The sequence below is a fragment of the Phocoena sinus genome, chromosome 6 (genome assembly GCF_008692025.1).
Source record: "Phocoena sinus isolate mPhoSin1 chromosome 6, mPhoSin1.pri, whole genome shotgun sequence".
NCBI lineage: Eukaryota > Metazoa > Chordata > Mammalia > Artiodactyla > Phocoenidae > Phocoena > Phocoena sinus.
This window is the reverse complement of record NC_045768.1, coordinates 7231344-7252756: the sequence shown is the minus strand read 5'-3', so window position 1 is coordinate 7252756 and position 21413 is coordinate 7231344. Positions and strand designations below refer to the sequence as shown.

Here is a 21413-nt window from a genome sequence, read left to right as displayed (position 1 = left end):
TCAGACATGGAAGATGCAGCTATCTTCTCAGACTCATCCATCAGCCCAGGGCTATAGGTTTGTCCAGCCTGGGGTTCATTAGGAAAGGTGGATGTATTCTATTTCTGAACCCCTTTCCCTCAGTGGCCACTGAGACAGTGAAACACTTCACAGCAAACTTAAAAATCATTGTTCTTCCACATAATTCAGCTTTCTGACTGGAGGATTGGATAAATGAGCCTCAAGATGGGAACTAGATACCCTCCTGAAAGGCAGAGCTTTGCTCATTTGATGTTTTTTTTCTGAAACCCATGACCTACAGTCAGAAGCTGGTAGTCTTTTTACCTCTCAGTTGTTAACATTCAGCTAAGGGCACTTCGATAACCCCCACTTAAAGGAGCCTACCATGTGCCTGGCTAGCTTGCTTACTAGCTGTTAAATGTCTAACCTTCAATAATTCTGATTTGTATATATGTAAAAGTGTTGCACTTGGCTCTGATTATGAAGTCGGCATGTCCCCCAGTGAACCAAGTCTCCTTAGCATATGTTCATGTCACTTGGTTGATTTCCCATTGCAGGACAATCCCAGGATTGCCCATGTTTTGCCGATTTCACTTTCCAGTCCACTGTGAAGGAGGTGATAGAGCAAAGTGGAACTGACATGGTTTCCTCCTATAAAAGCACTGGAGGGCACCTCTTCCAAGTCAGCAAATAAGCCACCTTCAGTATTTGAGCCTTACTCACTTCCGGCCCCTTGGACAAGGCTCCTTCCAGTAAAGTCCTGGCACAAAGTGCTGGTGAGCACAGGATAACAGGAATTGCCTAAACAACTCTAGACTAGGCAGTAAAGAACCAGGGTCCCCTACATACCTAAGCCATTGCAAGAACCGCCTAGCGCAGGCTAGTTTCCTGAAATGGTGGCTTTTCCTCAAGGTTTAAATGTGTATTCTGTTTAGATGAGCCCTTTAGGGCAAAGGCTGAGCAGCTCTGGCTGAACCAGAAAGCTCCAGTCTAGTCAAGTGATGGGGCGGGGGTCCTGAGGGATTTTGGATTCGTTTGTAGTTTGGTGTAATTTGGGTAAGGCTTTATTGTTTTCTCACGCATGCATTCTTACAGTGATTACAGACAGGGCCAAGGCTCCTTGGGGGGCGACAGGTATGGGATTAGCCCATTTTACACCAATGACATGGGAGAGGAAGAGTGACTCCGGGCGGGAGCCAGGTCGCGGCGGGGTTCCGAGGAAGAGGCTGACCCGGCCCAGAGAGAACAGACCACACAGGCATTGCCCCGCGGCCGGCAGGCGGCGCTGTCCCCACCCGGGCCCGCCCCTCTGGGCGCGCGACCCGGCAGCTGGACAACTCCGGCCCGGGAAATGTCCTTTTCTGCCCTTGTATCGCGGGGCGGGGGTCAGTGTCTCAAGGAGCGGGAACCGCGGCCTCAGATGAGGGGCGCTGGGCTCCAAATCCCTCGGAACATCGGATCCGGGGGAGGCGCCGGGGCCTCTGGGTCAGGAGCCGGGCTCGATCCCTCGCGGCCGAGAGGCGGCGCTGATCTCAGGTCCCGCGAGGGCCAGCGGACCTCGGGAGGGGGCGCCCGATCCCGCGACTCCGGCGCCGCTTCCCGGGAAGTTTCAAGTTTGAAAGCCCTGGCGGAGGGGCCCGGGCTTCCGGAACCGGAGTGGTCGAGAGGAGGGGCCGAGCTGCCCGAGCGGCGCCATGGAAGAGGGGGCGCCGCAGCAGGTGAACGGCGCCCGGGACGGGCCTCGGGCGCGGGCCGGGGGGTGGGGGGAGCCTCATTCACTGCCCCGGGCTCCGGCTGCGTCCCCAGCCCCTCCCCGTGTCCCTTCCCAGCCCTTGCCCTGCGCCCCCCTACACCTTCGCAGGGCAGACCTGAGCATTGGGGGTAAGTCGTTCCTGCCTCCTGGAAACGTCCCCAAATCACCTCCAAGTGAATCAGAGCCTCCAGTCAGGCCTAACCATGAGCACGTCTGAGTCCGCAGTCAGGGCCACCAGGGTGGGCCCCAAGTTTCCTAAAATCTGTTCTTCCAGGTAACACTCTAAGGCCGATGTGCATCCGCTGTGAAAGCAAAGGGGGGCCATGCAGGCACCTAGGGACGGGTCCTGGGAGGGGAGAAGAATATGTGCGGCAGGCGGAGGGTGCCACTCCCTCGCGGTCGTGGGGTTCTTCCCAGAGCACACAGGCAGGCGGCGAGTGGGGACCCCAGAGGAAGGGGCCTACCCAGTTCCCGGGGGAACCCTCGGGTACACAGGGTTCCAGACCAAATGGCGAGGGGGCGGGGTTCTTGCCGGAGCTGGCAATAGGTTCGCGTGGGACCGAGGCTGTGTGTCTTATTGGGGAGTGGGGAGAGGTGGGGTACTAGCCCAGAGCAAATGGGTGTGGGGACGTTTGTGTACAAGATAGCGCCCCAGTCGCGGAGCCGAAAGGGAGAGGGGTGTGCGCACTTGGCAGGATTCCAGCCCGGAGCAGGCAGGACCATGGGCTCTGGTCAAGGGTGAAGTGTTGTCCACAAGACTCCTAGAGTGCCCCCACCCCTTGGGCAACTTTCAGGGCTGCGTCTGTGCCCTCCCTCCCCCTTCCTCCGGAGGTCCCTCTGCCTGTTCCAGCCGTGGCTTGTACATATTTTCCGATTTCCTGTTAACCTCCGCCCAGCAGCGGCAGCTGGGTGACTCAGGACCCCGGTGCCGGGCCCCCAGCTCCGTGGGATCTTTGTTTGCTCAGGCCTTTGGCTCTGGCCCTCTGGCCTAGGGCCCTCAAAGGATTTCCTGAGCCCCGCCCCTGCCCTCTGACAGACGGGCCAGAGGGCCAGCGGAGGCCTGGGGTGGGGGTCCCCAAGGCTCCACTGGGCTCAGGAGATGGAGAGCCGAGAGGTAAGGTGAGGGCTCTGAGGCAGTCCTGGGTTGGGGGCATCATGGGTTACCCTGGGCTGAGGTCAGCAGCAGCACCCGTTGGTTTGAAATGGCCTCTGGGAAGGAGCTTTTCCTCTTTCTTGCTCTCGCTTGGGGTGAAGCAGTGAGAGAGCCTTCTAATTCCTCCCAGGAGCTGAGCTGGGAGTGGGCCCCGGAGACCTCCTCAACCCCTCTGTGCCTCTGCTTTTCCAGCTGGGGTGTCGGAAGATCAGGGGAACAGCCCTAGCTTCCACTCAGGCCACAGGCTTCCCTGTCTGCATGACCTTGGTGGTGGTGGTGGTGGGGCCCTTCTCAGTGCCAAGCCTCTTTTCTGGTCCCCAGACCTTAGCCTGGATCCCAGACTGAGAGCAGCCTGATGTAAGCATGACCAGCAGGGAGAGGCTGGGGCCCAAGAGATGACGGTGCATCTCCTTCCCTGTGTTGTGGCCTTGGGCAAATTACTTAACCTCTCTGTGTCTCAGCTTCCTCATCTATAAAATGGGGATAATAACTACACCTACCTCATGGGGTTGCTGTCAGGATCAACAAGTTAATGTCTGCACAGTTCTTAGAACAGAACACCATGTAAACATTAACAATTTTTCCCCCTTACTCTTCTCTCTGATGGCACAGGACAGGAGCATGGGCTGGATAAATAGCCTTGGGGTTTCCATCTGGCTTAGGGATGCTAGCTCTAAGCTCATAGTTGCTTCCCAAACTGTGTGTGTCAGTCCTGGGTGCCGACTGCGCCTGCCTCCCTCCCCCTCTGCCTGTGATGAGATGAGGCTGTGGAGGTGGGGACTGAGGGGACTAAGGCCTCTGCCTTTCCAGCCTGGGGCGGGCCAGTGGCCCCCAGGGGATGAGAAAGAGGCGATCCGCCGGGCCATCCAGAAGGAGCTGAAAATCAAGGAGGGTGTGGAGAACCTGCGGCGGGTAGCCACCGACCGCCGCCACCTGGGCCACGTGCAGCAGCTGCTGCGGTCCTCCAACCGCCGCCTGGAGCAGCTGCACGGGGAGCTGCGGGAGCTGCATGCCCGCATCCTGCTGCCCGGCCCCGGGCCTGGCCCGGCTGGTGAGTGAGGAATCTGAGCAGGCCCCTCGGGACAGCAGGCGGCAGGCTGACCCAGCTCCTTGGCCTTGGCCCTGACCTCTCTCAGAGCCTCCTCTTGTAGCCCCTGCCCGGGAGGGGCGGGGAGGAGAGAGCTAGGCCATGAGGGGCTCTCGGCTCTGGGGGAGGGGTTCATGAGCCCCACACTCTTTGCACACAGAACCTGCGGCCTCAGGACCTCGGCCGCTGGCAGAGCAGCCAAGGGCCCGACACCTGGAGGCTCTACAGAGGCAGCTGCAGGTAGAGCTGAAGGTCAAGCAGGGAGCCGAGAATATGACCCACACGTATGCCAGTGGCACTCCCAAGGTGAGGCCCCTGGGATCTGAGGGGAAGAGATTTGGCTCTCATATTATTAGAGAAGATGGTGATCCAGACCCTATTCTTTTTCTTTTTTTGAATTTTTGAATTTTTTTATATAGCAGTTTCTTATTAGTTATCTATTTTATACATATTCGTGTATATATGTCAATCCCAATCTCCCACTTCATCCCACTACCAGCCCCTATTCTGATAGGGAAATGCAACCCGGCCATTGACCCTGTAAGAGAGACAGTCTCACCCTTAGTCTGATGGGGGAGGCAGAACCCTAAATCTCAGCTTGGTGGGAAAGGCATGGCTCGAACCCCTCGTCTAACAGAGAAGGCAAAACACCAGTCTAATGGGGAATCTCAGCCCAACTCCCAACCTGTCCCAACTCCCAGCATGATGTGGAGGCTCACCCTGATCTAATAAGGGAGGCTTGACCTTAGCCCTCCCTTGTCTAGTCTGATGGGGGAGGTCTGCTCCAGACCTAGTCTAAAAAGGGAGGCTTGGCTGTAGTATCTGGCCTACCGAGAGAGGCTTAGCTTCAATTCTGGACTGATGGAGGAGGCTTGCTCCAGTCCCTGATCTGACCAGGGAGGCTCCAGCCTGGTCCTGGCCTCAGGGGGCATATGTCACAACCCCACAGGAGAGGAAGCTTCTGGCAGCCGCCCAGCAGATGCTACAGGACAGCCAGCTGAAGGTGGCCCTGCTACGAATGAAGATCAGCAGCCTGGAGGCCAGCGGGTCCCCTGAGCCAGGTGAGGCCTTAAGAAGTGTGGATGGGGCTTCCCTGGTGGCGCAGTGGTTGAAAGTCTGCCTGCTGATGCAGGGGACATGGGTTCGTGCCCTGGTCCGGGAAGATCCCACATGCCACAGAGCGGCTGGGCCCGTGAGCCATGGCCGCTGAGCCTCCGCGTCTGGAGCCTGTGATCCACAACGGGAGAGGCCACAACAGTGAGAGGCCCACATACCGCAAAAAAAAAAAAAAAAAAAAGAAGTGTGGATGGGCAGAGCGGAGCCGGGCATGGGCCTGAGGGCTGACCCCCTCCTCCCAGGGCCAGAGCTGCTGGTAGAGGAGCTGCGGCACCGGCTACGCATCGAGGCTGCCGTGGCCGAGGGTGCCAAGAACGTGGTGAAGCTGCTCGGTAGCCGGCGAACACAGGACCGCAAGGTGCTAGCCGAGGTCAGATCATGGTCCCCACCCACTGCTGCTCTTCTCTGAGTGGTACCACCCTCTGCAGTGGCGGGAGACACCGCTGGACTGGCTGTGAGGGGTGGCAGTGAGGAAACAGGAGGCACATTCTTGTCTAGACCTCAGCCAGGGTGTCTCCAGGTGGCCTGAGCCACTGCCCCCGCCGTTACCCCATGGCCCTGTATCCCTTCTGCAGGCTCAGGCCCAGCTCCAGGAGTCCTCCCAGAAACTGGACCTCCTGCGGCTGGCCTTGGAGCAACTGCTGGAGGGACTGCCTCCTGCACACCCTCTGCGTGGCAGAGTGGCCCGGGAGCTGCGGACTGCTGTGTCTGGGAACCCCCAGCCTTCAGGGACACTCGTGAAGCCCACCGCCATGACAGGTACCCGGGAGTCCCTCCTACTTCAGAGCTCTCCTTCCCTTCCAGGGAGGAGCCTGAAACACAGTGGGGAAGAATCTTGGAGACTTCCAGTCCTGGCCTCGCCATCCCCTAGCTGTGTGACCTTGTGCAACTGACATCCCCTCTCCAGACCTCAGTTTTTCACTCTGTCAAATGGGGGTGATGACAGCACCTATTTCATAGGGTTGCTGCGAAAATTCAGTGAGTTGTTGCGTGTGAAGTGCTCAGCACCGTGCAGGCACAGAGATCGCTCAGTCGGTGAAGCTATTATTTAAGTGAGGAACCATGAGAGTGCCCAAAGTGCCAGTGTTAGGGAGCTCATAGCCCTGGAGGCCTTGATACCCAGTCCCGGGCAGTTTGGGCTGTTGGAAAGGTCTTCCTTATCCCAAGCTGGATCTGCCTCCAGATAATCTAACAGTGTCAACTCTGGAAGCCCTGAACTTCCCACCTGGGACACGGTGCCAACTAGAGAGCCCAGCCCCTGCCAACACAGAGCTGATGCAGGGTAGACGGGCCCCATCCCACTGTGAGCAGAGCTGAGAAGGGGAAGTACAGCAGCTGGATGGGCCCCCTCACCTGGCCCCTGGGGAATCAAGGAATGCTTCCTGGAGGGGGTGGTGTCTGAGCTTGGCCTCGAAGGGCTTATGTGAGTTAGCCAAGTAGACAAGTTGGGGAAGGTGGGGGTAAGGGCTTGTTAAATGGCCTAAAATTCAGGTACTTGGGGCCACCCCACATCCTGTCTTCTGGCTGAATACCCATATTCTTCCAATCATTCTTCCACCCTGGCACTGCCTTGTTTTATGAGGTCTCTCAGAGTATAAATCCCAGGCCCAGACTCCCTAAATGGTGCTCTTAGGCCCAGTGTATGTCCTCAAGGGTGGCCAGAGTCCCACTGCTTCCTCTACCCTTTGAGGGACACATCTCTAATGACCCTAAAATGAATCTGCTTGGTTGGCAAAACACGCTTGTACCCATTGCAGGAGGTAGGGCTGAGCTGGCGCTGCTTGCCGCTGTGCAGATGGGGAGACAGGCCTGGGGAAGAGGTGGGACAGGGCCGCCAGCCAGGCCTCCTGCTCTTCCCTGGGCTCTCATCCCTGCCGTGGCGCTGTTCCTAGGCCCTGAGCCCTGAGCAGTGTGTCGCCACGCGCTGCGGTCCCATGCAACTCGGCTGAGGTCTGAGTCTCACTCCTCTGCCTGTATGTCCCTGCTTCTTCCAACACGTAGAGAGTGTGCAGGCGGGGAGGACCAGTTGGCCGACCCCAAGGGTGGCAGGTGGCTGCCGAGGCCTAATGTGGGCAAGGTCTGTGTTTAGCTATACCTCCAGGAGAAGGTAGCATTCCTGGGGTCCCAGGGGTCCATTGGAGGACAGCACCTGATAACGGCCCCCCACCATGCTCCCTGGCAGGGACACTGCAGGTCCACCTCCTGGGCTGTGAGCAGCTGCTGACAGCTGTGCCTGGACGTTCCCCCGTGGCCGCGCTGGCCGGGACCCCCTCCCAGGGCTGGCTTTGGAGCAGGGCCAAGCAGCAGCGTGGTGGAGGCGAGCTGGCCAGTGAGTAGGGGGCATGGGAAGCTGGGGAACAGCGAGGGACCCCCGCTCCAGGCCTGCCCTGAGCCCTGGCTCTGGCCCCACAGGTGAGGTGTTGGCCGTGCTGAAGGTGGACAATCGCATTGTGGGCCAGACGGCCTGGGGGCCTGTGGCCAAGCAGTCCTGGGACCAGACCTTTGTCGTCCCCCTGGAGCGGGTGAGGCTGCTTTGTGTGGACAGGGGTGACCGTGGGCCGTGGGGTGGAAGGCCGGCCAGGTAGTGGCTCGTGCCACGCTCCACCCCTCAACCTGGCCTCCCCACTGCAGGCCCGAGAGCTGGAGATTGGGGTGCACTGGCGGGACTGGCGGCAGCTGTGCGGCGTGGCCTTCCTGAGGCTGGAGGACTTCCTGGACAATGCCTGTCACCAGCTCTCCCTCAGCCTGGTGCCGCAGGGGCTGCTCTTTGTCCAGGTGCCCACTGGCCCCTGCCCTCTGACCTCGTGGGCCCCTGGCTCTGTTAGAGCAAAGAAGGGCCTTTGAGCCTGTGCTCTGCACCCACATGTAGGACTGGAAATTGAGGCCCAGAGGGAGGAGATCTAGAGGAAGGAAGGATTCCCAGCCCCTCTCTGAGGACTTCATGGGAGCCTAGCGGCCTGCATCTTTGTCCTGTCTGCCCTGCCGCGTGTGTGACCCTGGACCACCTCTGTTCTCCGGGCCTCGGTTTCCCCACTGGTCCCAATGAGGATGTTGGATCCATCTCTCTGAGTCCTTCTGGCTCTTGTGTCTGTTGACATGGGCTCAGGGTGGGAACCTGGAGGCTGAGGAGGTGCCCGTGGCAGGTGGGGTGGGAGGGGACTGGTCTTCAGCCCTGCCCCCTGCCCCCGCAGGTGACCTTCTGTGACCCTGTCATTGAGAGAAGGCCCCGGCTGCAGAGGCAGAAGCGCATTTTCTCAAAACGCAGAGGTGTGGAGTGGAGAAGGCTGGCTAGTAGGGAGCAGGGCTGGGACCCTTAGGAGACCCCGGGACTGAGCCCCCTTTCGCCCCAGGTCAGGACTTCCTGAGGGCTTCCCAGATGAACCTCAGCATGGCGGCCTGGGGGCGCTTGGTCATGAGCCTACTGCCCCCCTGCAGCTCTCCAAGCACCATCAGCCCCCCGAAAGGGTGCTCCCACACCCCAGCCACACCCCGGGGGGCCGCCGGCCCTGCCTCGCCCAGGTGAGGAGCCTCGCCCCAGGCTGCCTGCTCCTCTGTGGAGCCACCTCACTCCAGATGCAGACAGTACCTGTCCCCGTTGCTCGCCCTCTGACCCGTCTCTCTGTCTCACGCGGCTGTGGGTCCACCCCCCACCCCACCCCCGCATTCCATCCGCCTGTGTCCGGTCGTGTGTCTGCTTCCTCCCCACAGTAATTTCCCGCCCAAGAAGACCCCCTTGCGAGAAGAGATCCAATCACCACCCAAGCCACCGCGCCTCTACCTGCCCCAGGAGCCGACCCCCGAGGAGATGCCGGTGAGCGGCGGCAGGGCTGGTCATGCTGGGGGCTGTCTGGGTGGGGACGGCAGGGCTGGAGGGAAGAAGGAGAGGAAGCCCCCTCTGCCCTGAGCCCCTCTGCCCTCACAGAGCACCAAACGACCCCACATGGAGCCCAGGACTCGACTCGAGCCATCTCTGCCAGCCTCAGCCACCAGGTACCCCTGGCAGGCTCACCTTGGCGTTTGAGAGAGACATCTGTCCACTCACTTGGGTGTTTGCATGTCAGGCGTTCTCACGTCGCCCCGAGCTCTTGGCTTGCTCTCAGGTTCTCACTTGCGGAGCCCGCGTTACTGAGCTCCACCTGCATGCCAGACCCCAGGAAATGGCAGTCCTAGGAGCTCCCACCCGGCCTCTCCAGCCCCTGCCCCTCTTGCCTCACAGGTGGGGACAGCCCAGGACCAGGCGTGGAGGGAGGGTTTGGAGCGGCCCTTGGCGGAGCCCCAGCCCTTGTCCCAGGGGCTTCCTGTACCTTCTCTCTTGCAGGAAACCTCCCCGGCTTCAGGACTTCCGCTGCTTGGCCGTGCTGGGCCGGGGCCACTTCGGGAAGGTAGTGGGCTCATGAGGTGCAGTGGAGGGGGGTGGGCAGGCCCTGACACACTCTAGCTAGGGGGACTCTGGGGTCTGTGGGGCAGTGGGTGGGGGAAATAGACTCCTGTACTGCCCACCTGGAGCCCAGTCTCTCTCCGGTCCCCAGGTCCTCCTGGTCCAGTTCAAGGGGACAGGTCAATACTATGCCATCAAAGCGCTGAAGAAGCAAGAGGTGCTGAGCCGGGACGAAATAGAGAGGTGTGTGCTGAGGCCAGGGGGTTCCCGGCATCCGGGCACGTGGAGGGTACCCAGGATGGCAGGCCTGGGCTGGTGGCCCCGGAAGGCAGCTGAATGCTGCTGGGGCTTGTAAGAGGTGACCCTGTGGGGCCAGCCAGGCCTGGGCTCTCTTGTTAGCAACTGCAGTTGTTAACTATGTGCCCTTGGGCAGGTCCCTTCGTTTATGCACCTCAGTTTCCTCATCTGTGAAATGGGAACAGGGTGGTCGTACAGGTTCAAGACCTATGTGAGGGACTTCCCTGGTGGTCCAGTGGTTAAGACTCTGCGCTTCCACTGCAGGGGCTGCTGGTTCCATCCCTGGTCGGGGAACCGAGATCCCGCATGCCACACAGCGTGGTCCAAAAAAAAGACCTATGTGAGCTCCTGACACATATGAACCACCACTCTAGCTGCCTGGCACTTTGACTTAAGAGCCAGTGACCCAGGGGTGTTGTGTGGATGACAGGGCATAGTCAGGGGAGGTTTTCATTCCCTTTTGGGTTCCCTCCTTCCCTCTAAAACCCACACCCTCCTCTTGCAGCCTGTACTGCGAGAAGCGAATCCTGGAGGCTGTGGGCCGCGTGGGGCACCCCTTCCTACTCTCCCTCCTCGCCTGCTTCCACACCTCCAGCCACGCCTGCTTCGTGACTGAGTTTGTGCCCGGTGGCGACCTCATGATGCAGATCCACGAGGATGTCTTCCCTGAGCCCCAGGCCCGGTGGGTTCCCATCTCTCCTGTACGCCTCTTCCAGCAAGCCTTCCCTACTTCCCTGTACCTGGCGACGCCTTCATCCTGCTTCCTCCAGGGTGCCCATCAGCAGAAGAGCACGGAGTCAGGGAGGCCTTGGTTCAAATCCTGGTTATCAACCCTCACAGCGTTTGTGACCTCAGACCTCAGTTTATACAGCTGTGAATTGGGCTAATGATAACTATTTCATAGGCCTGTTGCTTGGATGAACATAACACTTAGAAATTGCTGAGCACAGGGACTGGTGAGCAGTAAGTAACCAACAGCTGGTGGTGTTATTTCTTGCCCAGCAGAGTGTGGGCTCTGGAGCCTGGATTCACATATCTGCTCAGCCACTAGCTGTGCGACCCTGGGTGGGTCATTTACTGGGAGTCTCAGATCCTCATTTGAAAAATAGGCATGACGGGTATCCACAGCAGGCTGCTGGGAGGATGCCAGGATCGGCGTGAAGGATACTCGGTGTCATCCCTGGCACAATCTCAGAGCCCAGGAAGGGCAGGCTGTTATCTGGAGGAGCTCCACCCCTGCTACACATGAGGCTACTCCCAGTCTCTCACCCACACATGACTCTGGCAGGGATATCTGGGGTCCCCAGGCCATGGCCATCCTGGTGCCTCCCTGCCCTGTCCCCCACAGTCCTGGGCCTGAACTACCCCCTGCCCCAACCCTCCAGGTTCTATCTGGCCTGTGTGGTCCTGGGGCTGCAGTTCTTACATGAGCAGAAGATCATTTACAGGTAACTTGCCCCCGAGATGCTGGGGGAGTAGGCGAGGGGACAGATGCTACCCTCCTCCTGGGCTGCTCTAGGGTGAGGCCGCTGTTCCCTGGGCCTCAGCGCTTCTTAGCCCCTTTGATCTGCCCCGCCTTTGCCCTCAGAGACCTTAAGTTGGATAATCTTCTGCTGGATGCCCAGGGTTTCCTGAAGATCGCAGACTTTGGGCTCTGTAAGGAAGGTGGGTGCCTCCTGTCCAGGATCCCGTCTTTCAGTCGTGCTCACTCAGCCCAGGCCAGCAGGGTGGTGGGCAAGTGGCAGCTCCCAGGAAATCTGCCTCCCAGCCCTCATTCCAGGGACTAGCTGGACACATTGGCTCGTCCTTCCCAGCCCTAAAAGCTCTAAAAGAGCCCCTTGCCCTTGGCCAGAGGGAGTTCCTGGGCCGGGAGAGGGCACTGGGTTCTGCTTTCTGTGTGACCCTGGCACACGAGCTTGTCTGAGACTCAGATTCCTCATCAATCAAGTGGCATAAAAACCGTTCCCACCTCCAAGGGTATGGGGCAGGGCTCGGCACAGGTTCAGAACATGGGGTCATAAGGGTGGGTGCTTGATTCTTACAGCGAGAGGTACTTGTGGGTAACACACCGTGCTGGCATCAGTGTGGATGTTGGTTTGCAGGGATCGGCTTTGGGGACCGGACGAGCACCTTCTGTGGCACCCCGGAGTTCCTGGCCCCTGAGGTGCTGACCCAGGAGGCCTATACGCGGGCTGTGGACTGGTGGGGGCTGGGCGTGCTGCTCTACGAGATGCTGGTGGGCGAGGTGAGCGCTGGACGGGGTGCTGGTGGGGCCTCCAGGTCAGGTGGGGGTGGGGGTGGCCCACGTACCCTGCTGAGCCCCATCCCTGCAGTGCCCGTTTCCAGGGGACACCGAGGAGGAGGTGTTTGACTGCATCGTCAATGCAGAAGCCCCATACCCGCGCTTTCTGTCGGTGCAAGGGCTTGAGCTCATTCAGAAGGTAATTGCAGGGACTTCCCCGGTGGTCCAGTGGTTAAGACTCTGCACTTCCACTGCAGGGGGCACGGGTTCGATCCCTGGTCGGGGAAACTAAAATCCCGCAAGCTGCGTGGCGCATCCCCCAAAAAACAAAACAAAACAAACTCTTTTAAAAAAAAAAGAAGGTAATCACCGCAGGGTCCAGGGCTGGGCCGACAGCTGCTCCTGGCTCAGGGATCCCTACCTGAGAGGCTGGAGAGGGGGAGGCGGGCAGTGCCTGGGGCCCGAACACCCTGAATGAGCACCTGCCCTCTCCCCCAGCTCCTCCAGAAGTGCCCCGAGAAGCGCCTGGGGGCGGGGGAGCGGGATGCTGAGGAGATCAAGACACAGCCTTTCTTCAGGGTGAGTGGCCAGGGCCGCAGTGGTCCAGGAGCCTGGCACAGTGGGAGGCATCGAGGGCCCGCGGGGCTGCCACTCCCGTCGTCTGAGGCACCTCTACCCTTGCCCCCAGACCACCGACTGGCAGGCCCTGCTCGCCCGAGCCGTCCGGCCCCCGTTTGTGCCCACCCTCTGCGGCCCCACAGACCTGCGCTACTTCGAGGGCGAGTTCACGGGGCTGCCACCTGCCCTGACGCCGCCTGATGCCCGCAGCCCCCTCACCGCCCGCCAACAGGCTGCCTTCCGGGACTTCGATTTCGTGTCCCAGCGATTCCTGGAGCCCTGAGGGCCTCTCGGGCTCTCTACCCCTTGCCCCCCCGACGGTTGGAGCCTCTGCTTGCCCGCCTTTCTGCCCGCCTGGGCGCCCTGGTATTGATGAGCCGTTGGGACTCAAGGTGGCGGCCACGGGCTGCTGTCGTGGGCTTTGCTCAGTCACTGGGCAAAGTGCTGCCTCCCCTCCCTTCTCCCGACCACCTCTCCCCTGCCCGTTGCAAGACCTGGACCCGAAAGGGAGGCACAGCGAGGAGCGGTTTGGTTTGTTTTTTTGAATACTTGACTTGCTTTATGGATTATTAAATTTATAAAACTGTGCACTGGAGGCAGCCTGGCTTGGGGTGGGGAGGGTGGAAGTCTCCACAATCCAGGTCCTTGGTGCCCGAGCCCCCATGGGTCCTCTTCCTCCTTTGAGGCAGGGTTCTGTCCTTCAGCTCTACCCTGAGGCCTGGGAGGAGTGGGCAGCAGTGAGGAGGTCCAGGCCCTCGGAGCGCTGACGCCCCCGGGTGCAGCCCCTCCGGTTTTCAGGCACAAGACGGTGGCCTGGCCTCTAGCAACCCTAAACATCCTGGCTGCTGCCTTCCTCGTCCTCAGCCCAGAGGGTCTCCCAGGACCCCGAGGGCCATCCACAGAAGAAGTGGGCCAGGTTGCGGGTCAGGCCGCGGTCGAAGGGGTTGCCGGAGCGCTGGCGGAGGTAGGCGATACGGTGTGAGGAGATGAACTCCCAGGTGGTGGTGTTGCTGGCCACCAGGTAGAGGTGCGAGGCCAAGAGCAGGCTGGCCACTAGGGAGAAGAGCGACAGCAGCAGGAAGGTGGCAAACAGGAGCCCACTGGACCGCAGCCAGAGCCCCCAAGGCCGGAAGAAGCGGAGGCCAGACCTGCAGGGAAGGAGGGGGAGAGGGACCCAGAGCTGGCGGGTGTGTGGGTGGCAGCTTTGCCCCAGGGACCCCAGGTGGGCCGGCCATTTGGGAGAGGGTCCGAGGCCCCTGAAGAGGGAGCCTGGCTCTCTCCACACCTGGTGGGTGCCTGCTGCCTGCCCCCCCACCACCCAGGGCGCTGGGGGAACCCACCATGCCAGGTACAGGCCCCACAGAAGCACCACCAGCTGCAGCGCCAGGTAGGCCACGAACAGTGGGTGATTGCGCTCTCCCACGCAGTTCTCCATCCAGGGGCAGTGGTGGTCATATCGGCGGACACAACGACGGCACTCACGGCAGTGACGGGCCCGCAGGGGTTGCTGTGGGCACACAGGGAGTCAGGCCTCAACACTGGCTCCCTTCTGGACCCAACAATGTGGGCGGGAGGTCAGGGCTGGCATCTGGGAGGCCTTCCTGGAGGAGGGATGAGGCCAAGGAGTCTCAATCTTGCCCGACCCTCCCACGGAGGTCCCTGCGTCACCCACCAGCACCATGCAGTGTCTGCAGCGCCGAAGGGGGATGGCCTGAGGAACCATGGCTGTCTGCTCTTCCTTGGCCTCCTCCTGAAAATGGGGGGACACAGTATGAGATGGGGTTCCCTTGGGAGGCAGAGGGCACTGGTGGGTAGCTCCCTTGGGGGCCAGCTTAACTCTGGGTGTGCACATTTGGGGATCCATCCCCTGTGTAATGGAGGCGGTAGAGTGGGGGCAGAGTGCCCTGGACGGCGGGGCTGTGTGACCTTTGGCAGTTACTTCCCCTCTCTGGGTCTTGGCAATTTCCTCATTGTAGGATGGGGCTCTAGGTCTGGCAAGACGATTCCCTGGGATTCCCTAGGAAAGCCCTCAGCACAGGGTCTAGCATGAGATTGTTACTGGGGCCTTGAGTTCCCTGTTGGCGGGGGAGGAGATGTTTGGGAGCCCTGGTTACCTGGGGCTGGGGCAGGACATTCACGTATCCCGGGTCCATGAGTGACACAGCCAGGTAAAGCAGCAGGGAGCCCAGTACCAAGAGCAGGAAGGTGAGGGGCGCGAGCAGCTCCCCCTGCTCTTCCCACTGCCGCAGCGCTGGAGAGGCCAGAGGGGGAGAGTGAGGCGGCGGGGACAGAACAGGAGGGTGCAGGTGAGGGGTGCAGCTGGAGGGGGGAAGTGTGTCCCTGGCTGAGGGAAGGCCTGGAGATGGAGTCTGAAGAATGGTCAGGTGTGGCCACTGCATAGGGTGCAGGAGGGAGAAGTTCACGTTCGGCAAAAAAAAAAAAAAAAAAAAGAGGCAGTTCATCTACACTCTCTGGAGCGCAATAGAGAACCATGGAAGGTTATAGGGTCAGATATGTTTCTGAAAGCCCTCTTACTGCTAGAGAAAAGATGGATCAGAGGGGAGGCTTATCTGGGACACGGAGCGGAGCGTGTCTGGACAAGGGCAGTGGCAGGAAGGGTGGAGAAGAGGGGATGGACGGGGGGGTAAGGAGGCTGATGGGGCCAGACTTGGCTGGATGTGGGGGAGAGGGAGGAGGGGTCTGGCTCTGAGATGCGGAGAGGCTGGCCAGGTCCAAGATGCCCAAGAGACAGAGGAGGGCAGGGTCGGCAGGCTGGCTGGGATGCTGCAGAGGGACAACAGGGGAGCCCAGGCCAGGAAGGGTCCAGCCCAGGGAGGTGACTGAAGGATTTTGGGAGGCAGGGGGCTGAAGAGCGAGGGGCAGGAGACAGCCAGACAGCCGAGTGTGGCCGACTCTGGTGCCCCTTGACTGTAAAAGGGAGCGGAGAAAGAAGGGGGGTTGCACTGAGGGGGGGTTCTTTCTGATGGGGAGACTGAGCAGGTTTTTAGGCTAAGGGGCAGAGGCAGTGGAGGAGACTTGAGGTCTTGGGAGAAAAGTGAGAACGCCCCCGGTCCGGGGTTTTATGCTGGAGCAAGGAGGGATGATGAGTGGGGGCTGTGATGGGTAAAGAGGGGGAAGGGTGGAAGGGGGTTGATGGGATGAATGAATGCTACCAGGGCGAGAATCAAGGATGAGGACGTGAGGGACAGGCTGCTCCCCTATGCGGTGTTCTCTTGCCTGAGGCTGGGGAGCCTGGACTTGGGCAGCTAGTGGCCACAGGGCTGGGCGGGACGCCAGTCCTTCATCTAGTTGATCCTCGGAATCTTGGGAGTCAATTCCTGGGAAGGGTCGGGCGGGTCCCAGGATCAGGGGAGAAGGGGGCTGGAGTCGGTCGTCGGATCTGGGGCACCGGGTGGGTCCTGGGACAGACAGGATATCTGGCAGGGATCAGGAAGATTCTGGAATTAATTAGAGATCAACTGGGTATTAGGCAGAAAGCAGGTGGCTCTTGGAATGAGAGATGGGGAGGGGGCCTCAGGATGTGGAGGAGATTGGGTGAATCCCAGGATCTCTTGGGCTTCGGCAAGGGACTCGGTGAGACCCAGACATCTAGGGAATCATGCGGGATCGGGGGGGTCCAGGGTCGCGCGGGGTCCGGCTCACCGGTATCATGCAGGAAGAGCACCAGGGTGATCCCCCAGGTCAGGACGGTGTGCCCGGTCCGCACCAGGACCCCAGGCCTGAGCAGCGCCCACGGCGCCATCGCCTCTGCCCGGGGCCCCACCCGGAAGAAGCGCTCAGAGGGGCGGGCCCTCCGAGGGAGAGGACCCACCACCACCCGGGGATTGGAGGAGGCAGGCTGTGGGCGGGGCCGAATTGGGTGACGGAGACTGCCTATTGGACGGTAGCTGCGGCCGAGTAGGCCCTCGAGCCCACAGGTGCCTGAAGAGGCCGAGGGCGGGGCCGGCGCGCGCGCAGCCGGTAACTCCCCCAACCCCAGCCCCCACCCGCCAGGTAACTTTCGAAAGCCGGGGAGCCGTCGGGAGCCTCGACCCAGCCCCACTGGGGTTCCACCACCAGCCCTAGGGCCACAGCCTAACGCATGCGTACAGCTTCCTGGACGCTTCAAAGATCCAGGTGTTGTGACTTCAGGTTGCAGAATTGTGCGCGGTTCGGAGATGTGACGGCTGAGGCCTCGAGAGGGGCAGGACTCGCCCAAGGTTGCGCCGTGGTGATACCCTTACCTCCTGTTCATTTTCAGATATTGCAGATGGGATGAGAGCAGAGTGGAGGTACGTGGTGCAAGTCTGACTCTGACTTGGGTCAGAGTCAGAAATCCCAGCACTGCCTCTTCCTACCTGTATGAGTTTGGGCAAGTTACTGAACCACTGCGAGCTCTGTTTTCTGTCTGTGTAATGGAGATGATAATAGTACCCCTCTGCTGAGGTGGTTGGAGGACTCAATAATGGAAATAAAAGTGTCTAGCACAGGACTGTCTTGTCTCCCCGGCTCTAAGCCAGCACCTGCACCCTTCAGCCTTGCCCAACCCAGGGCTTCAGGCCAGGGAAGTCCCAGTGCAGCTTTGATTTGTATAGAGGTGACTGGGTATTTTAAAGGGAGAATGAGGGAGTTGAGATGGGGAAGGGCAGGGGCTTGAAGAGACTCAGAGCAGTGAAAAATTACAAACAGTGGGTCAGGGTAAATGCTGATTGGGCCAGCTGTGTCTGCTATCTGGCAATAATTGAAGTTCAGCTTCTATCCTCCCACAGAGACTGGGAGACAGAGGCCTGATCCTTCCTGATGATTACATTTTAAAGGGATGGCTATCAGGTCCTTGAGAAAGACACTCCTGAGTTGTAGGAGGTACAAATACACCTCAGAGGGACAGAGAAAGCATTCACAATTGTAAGCCCTTTTTAGTAAATGCTCTAAGAAAGGGTGGTCAGGGGCCTGTGATCAGGTGTTGGTTAAAAACAGTAAATTCTTTTGGCAGCCTGGAGCTTTCTCAGGCAGGCACATTAAGGGGGGGCTAGGGTCATCCTAGGGATGTGACCTTGAGCTGTTAGAAGCTATGTTAGTGTTTAAGTCTTTTAATGTCAGAGGTAGGAGTGAATGAAATCACTTGCGCTGAAGTCTGTAGTTGTTTGTTTTTTTTGCGGTACGCGGGCCTCTCACTGCTGTGGCCTCTCCCGTTGCGGAGCACAGGCTCCGGACGCGTAGGCTCAGCGGTCATGGCTCACGGGCCCAGCCGCTCCGCGGCATGTGGGATCCTCCCAGACCAGGGCTCGAACCCGTGTCCCCTGCATTAGCAGGCGGATTCTCAACCACTGCGCCACCAGGGAAGCCCTGAAGTCTGTAGTTTTTATAGGCCAAGGTTGAGGCCTAGTGGAGAAGAGGGCTTGGAGCCTGGCTACAGTTTGGTCTAGGAGAGGGCCTTTGTCACTGGGCACTGGGGACACACCACCTGGCACATTTGGGAATGGTTCCACTTGATCTGGGACCAGCACCTAGACTGTTTTTTGGGGAAGAGCTCTCCCTCATTGGGTGCAGCCTCAGTAGTACTTCAGGGGCACGGAAGTCACTGCTGATAGTCACTGGGACAACAGGTGTAAACCAGGACCATCCTGGGCCGAAGCTGAGTCATCTCAGGATTTGGCCCTGGCTCCTTCATCCCCTCCTGCTGGCGCCCTCGCCCTCCACTCTGCTGCAGCCACGTGGGCGGCTTCGTGGTTCTCCCTGCGAGGTCTTCTCCTGGCAGGGCCCTCTGCCCAGGACACTCTTCCCCTGGACCCCTACAGCCAGGCCTGGCAGCCCGGTCTTTCTGATGGATTCAGCTCGCATGTCTCCGCTTGTGAGAAGCCTCCCCTGCCCAGGATACCACGCTGTCCCTTATCTGCACGTATGCTCTTCCGTCTCCCTAAGGGGCTGTGGCCCAGCTAACTCCAGTCTCTGCTGCACACTCCCACCGGCCCACAGGAGGGGCCTGCTCTGTGCTCCCTTCTCCCTGCTCCTCACACACTGGGTCATAATCTCGTATTTAACATTTGTCTCTACCATCAGACAGCCATTCTGGGCGGGGGCCCTGTTGGTCTGTTGCCAGCTGTACCCTCAGTGTCTGGGCATAGCGGTGTGGAGAGACTGCAGAGGAAAAACAGGTGTTCCAGCCCAATCTGCCACCTGTCCCCAGTCTGCAGTTGACCCTCTGGGCTGGGCACACAAACTGACCCAACGCACCCTCACTCAAGGCCCACTGCCTGAGCCAGCCCAGGGCCCTCTCCAGACCCCATCCCTTCCACAAAAAAAGACACTCTGCTCCACTTTGCACAAAAATGTATTTCTGTGACATCCCAAAGTACAGACATTTACCCAGGCCCCAGGTGGTAATGCAATGAAATGTGAGCTCTGCCGGGGCCTGGCTCAGGCCATGTGAGCATGGAAGGGAGGGGCAGATGTGGCCCATCTGCTAAGCTGAGGGACACAGGGCAGCTGGCCCTTCCCACAGCTGGGAGCGAAAGACCCCAGGGGAGAAAGGCCAGGTGCCTCTCCCCTGGGCTGCTCATCCAGACCGCTCTGTCTGCAGGCAGAAACACCAGGAGAATCCAAAAACAGGCCCAGGGAAGGAGGAGGGAAGAAAAGCCACCCCCCAGGGGCTACCTGCAGAGTCAGCTCTGCTCCCCAGCCCTTGTTCCAGAGGGGCCTCCTCACCGCCGTCTGTGCCATGAGAAGCAATTCGGAGTGACATCAAGGGAGGACCACAAGATATTTCAAGATACGTTTGTGTCTCACACTTCCCTGAAACAACAGCACGGAGGTTTCCGAGGGAAAGCCTGGGGTCAGTATGGGAGGGGCGCGGGAAGGGCCCCGGAGGGCCGGGCAGGGCCGCTGCAGGATGTGCCAAATGCTGGTCTGGAGGCGCTGCCCGTTGCCACCGGGAAGGGCTGGTGGGGGACCTCCTGCCTGTGAGAGCGGTGTGGAGGCGCCTGCCCGTTGCCACCGGGAAGGGCTGGCGGGGGACCTCCTGCCTGTGAGAGAGAGAGGTGTGGGGTCCTCGGGGCATCGGGGCAGGCAGGGGCGAGTGAGGCAGGCTCAGTTCTGCTGGTGGGGTGCCTGGGCACCGTGGGTGCTGCGGGCAGATGAGGGGTAGGGGGTGAGGGGAAAAAGCCCCTGGCCCCAGGAGGTGCTGGCTTCCAGGGTGGGGGGCAGGTTCTGGATATGTTTGGCAGAAGGGGCAGCGGAATCTGCCTGAATTCTGACCAGCCCTGGGCTGGGGCCTTCGACAGCCTGGGACCTGGTGGGAGACTAGGAGGCAGCCTCCATAGCAGCGTGGCCTCAGGCAGGCCTGGCCAGAGGGCAGCAGAGCCACTGTGAGCTCCACTCCTCAAGGGCCCTCTGGGGCTGGGACTGCCTGGACCTAGACAGGTACGGCTTACTTGCTCGCCCCAGAGGCCCACAGCCGAGAGCACCAAGGCATTTGGGAGACCCAGTGGGGTTAGTTGTAATCTCCAAACCCCATCAGCTGCACCCAGGAACCTAGAGGGCGTTCTCAGGCTTTGGTGGGTGGGTTAGGGTGCTGGAGTGGGCTATCGAAAGCCCATTGCCTCTCCTAACAGGAAGGGAGGCCAAGGTCAGAGGTTACAGGGCGAGGGCTGGACACTCACAATGTTACAGGCATTTAGTCTGGCAGGTGTAGGAGTGAGTGTGGCAGCGATGAAGGCTTTGAGTTGGGGCTTGAGAATGGCCGAGGAAGCTGCGAGGACTCAGGGAGTGTTTCTTTTGTTTTTGTACAGAAATCATACACACAAAACTTCACACTTCCTAACCAAAAAAAAAATATATATATATATATAATATATATATATTATATATATATATATATTATATATATATATATATATATATAATATATATATCTCACTAATGTTAAGGAAAAGCGTCGGTTGTGCAAAAGTCCCCCTGTGTCCCTTCATCCAGTGGGAGGCTCCCCGAGTGGGGATCTGCCAGCTGGGCTGCTTGACAGTGCTTCCTCCCAGCCTCGTGGTCCAGAGCAGTGGCGGCCGTGGGGGCAGAGGCCTCTATCTGGATGTATCCATGTTCTCCTCTTTAAAGTTACTGCAGTGCTCAATCACCTTGCTGGAGACAATGACAGAAAGAGGATTGGAGGGTGGGCTCGGGTCGGGGTGGACCCAGCCCCTCCCAGCTGATCAGGCTGCTGGATTTGTTAGCCAACGTTAACCATGATGTTGACGCTGAATGAGATGAAGCGTACAAAGTGGTGGGCAGAGTGGCCAGCATGTGCGGGGTGGCCACGAATGCCATCAGCCCCGCGTGCTCCCCTCCTACTTCCCCAGGCCCCCTTTCCCACCTCTCAGTGCCTGGGCATCTGTGGTTAGAGGCTTCCCTGAATCAGCTCAGGCCTAACCTCCAAAACCTTCTGGTCTTTTTTTCAGCAACATCTTCCTTCTTCACCTTTTCCCTGTACACCCAGGCCTTTTTCTTCCCCAAAGTCTACTGGTGGTCCCCAAACTGGCTGCGCATCAGATTCACCCAGAGATCCTGATCCAGCAGCAGGTCCGGGTAGGGCTAGGGCAGCTGTGCTTGCACAAGTACGAGGGCCCGACACCCTGCAGCGGCCAAGTCCCCGTGCAGCGTTTGGGAATCACCCCTCATGCTCAGATCTCGAGTCTGTCTCCCATTCTAGTCTGGCCCTTGGGAACCGCCGTCAGGTGTCACCCTGAACCCTGCACAGCCTTCCCGTTCACACTAAGCCTC

The 21413-nt window shown here is 59.6% G+C and overlaps 3 protein-coding genes and 1 non-coding gene across 22 annotated transcripts in view; 2 read left to right on the top strand and 2 right to left on the bottom strand.

Annotated features, from left to right (window-relative positions):
* Positions 1–1316: 1316 nt before the first annotated feature.
* Positions 1317–20581, top strand: PKN3 (protein kinase N3). 14 transcript variants are annotated; one of them, XR_004350236.1, is made up of 22 exons: positions 1325–1718; positions 3717–3957; positions 4154–4299; positions 4943–5054; positions 5352–5479; positions 5685–5868; positions 7292–7438; positions 7522–7631; positions 7741–7884; positions 8301–8376; positions 8545–8920; positions 9032–9325; positions 9428–9491; positions 9639–9730; positions 10290–10466; positions 11170–11232; positions 11373–11449; positions 11887–12029; positions 12118–12225; positions 12525–12605; positions 12715–13170; positions 20570–20581. XR_004350236.1 is itself a non-coding variant. In XM_032633955.1 (22 exons), the coding sequence occupies exons 1-22, from the start codon at positions 1695–1697 to the stop codon at positions 12925–12927; spliced, it is 2811 nt and encodes a 936-aa protein (XP_032489846.1). In that variant the 5' UTR covers positions 1326–1694; the 3' UTR covers positions 12928–13232. The 14 variants fall into 14 exon arrangements, 11 of the variants coding, with proteins under 11 accessions (XP_032489845.1, XP_032489844.1, XP_032489842.1 ...); XM_032633955.1 differs by lacking the exon at positions 20570–20581 and having other exon boundaries at positions 1326–1718; positions 8545–8628; positions 8818–8920; positions 12715–13232; XM_032633961.1 differs by lacking the exon at positions 20570–20581 and having other exon boundaries at positions 1326–1718; positions 8460–8628; positions 8818–8920; ... (1 more) ...; positions 12525–12558; positions 12712–13232.
* On the top strand, positions 12241–12313 carry TRNAG-UCC. Its single transcript has one exon. It is a non-coding gene; the product is annotated as a tRNA-Gly (tRNA).
* ZDHHC12 (zinc finger DHHC-type palmitoyltransferase 12) lies at positions 13164–16445 on the bottom strand. 4 transcript variants are annotated; one of them, XM_032633966.1, is made up of 5 exons: positions 16308–16436; positions 15882–16081; positions 14317–14394; positions 13985–14151; positions 13164–13792 (listed from the first exon to the last, which is right to left on the bottom strand). In XM_032633966.1, exons 1-5 carry the CDS (start codon positions 16405–16407, stop codon positions 13474–13476), a joined length of 864 nt encoding a protein of 287 aa, XP_032489857.1. In that variant the 5' UTR covers positions 16408–16436; the 3' UTR covers positions 13164–13473. The 4 variants fall into 4 exon arrangements, with proteins under 4 accessions (XP_032489857.1, XP_032489858.1, XP_032489860.1 ...); XM_032633967.1 differs by lacking the exon at positions 15882–16081 and adding an exon at positions 14759–14895 and having other exon boundaries at positions 13188–13792; positions 16308–16435; XM_032633970.1 differs by lacking the exon at positions 15882–16081 and adding an exon at positions 14759–14895 and having other exon boundaries at positions 13371–13792; positions 13963–14151; positions 16308–16435.
* Positions 20526–21413, bottom strand: part of ZER1 (zyg-11 related cell cycle regulator) — a 29215-nt gene continuing 28327 nt past the window's right edge. For 2 of the 3 annotated variants that reach the window (XM_032633963.1, XM_032633964.1), the window contains one exon: positions 20570–20774. In XM_032633963.1, coding sequence (XP_032489854.1) covers positions 20717–20774 — 58 coding nt within the window. In that variant the 3' untranslated portion in view covers positions 20570–20716. Of the gene's footprint in view, positions 20775–21413 lie in introns of all 3 variants that reach the window. The other variant, XM_032633962.1, reaches the window with a different exon arrangement.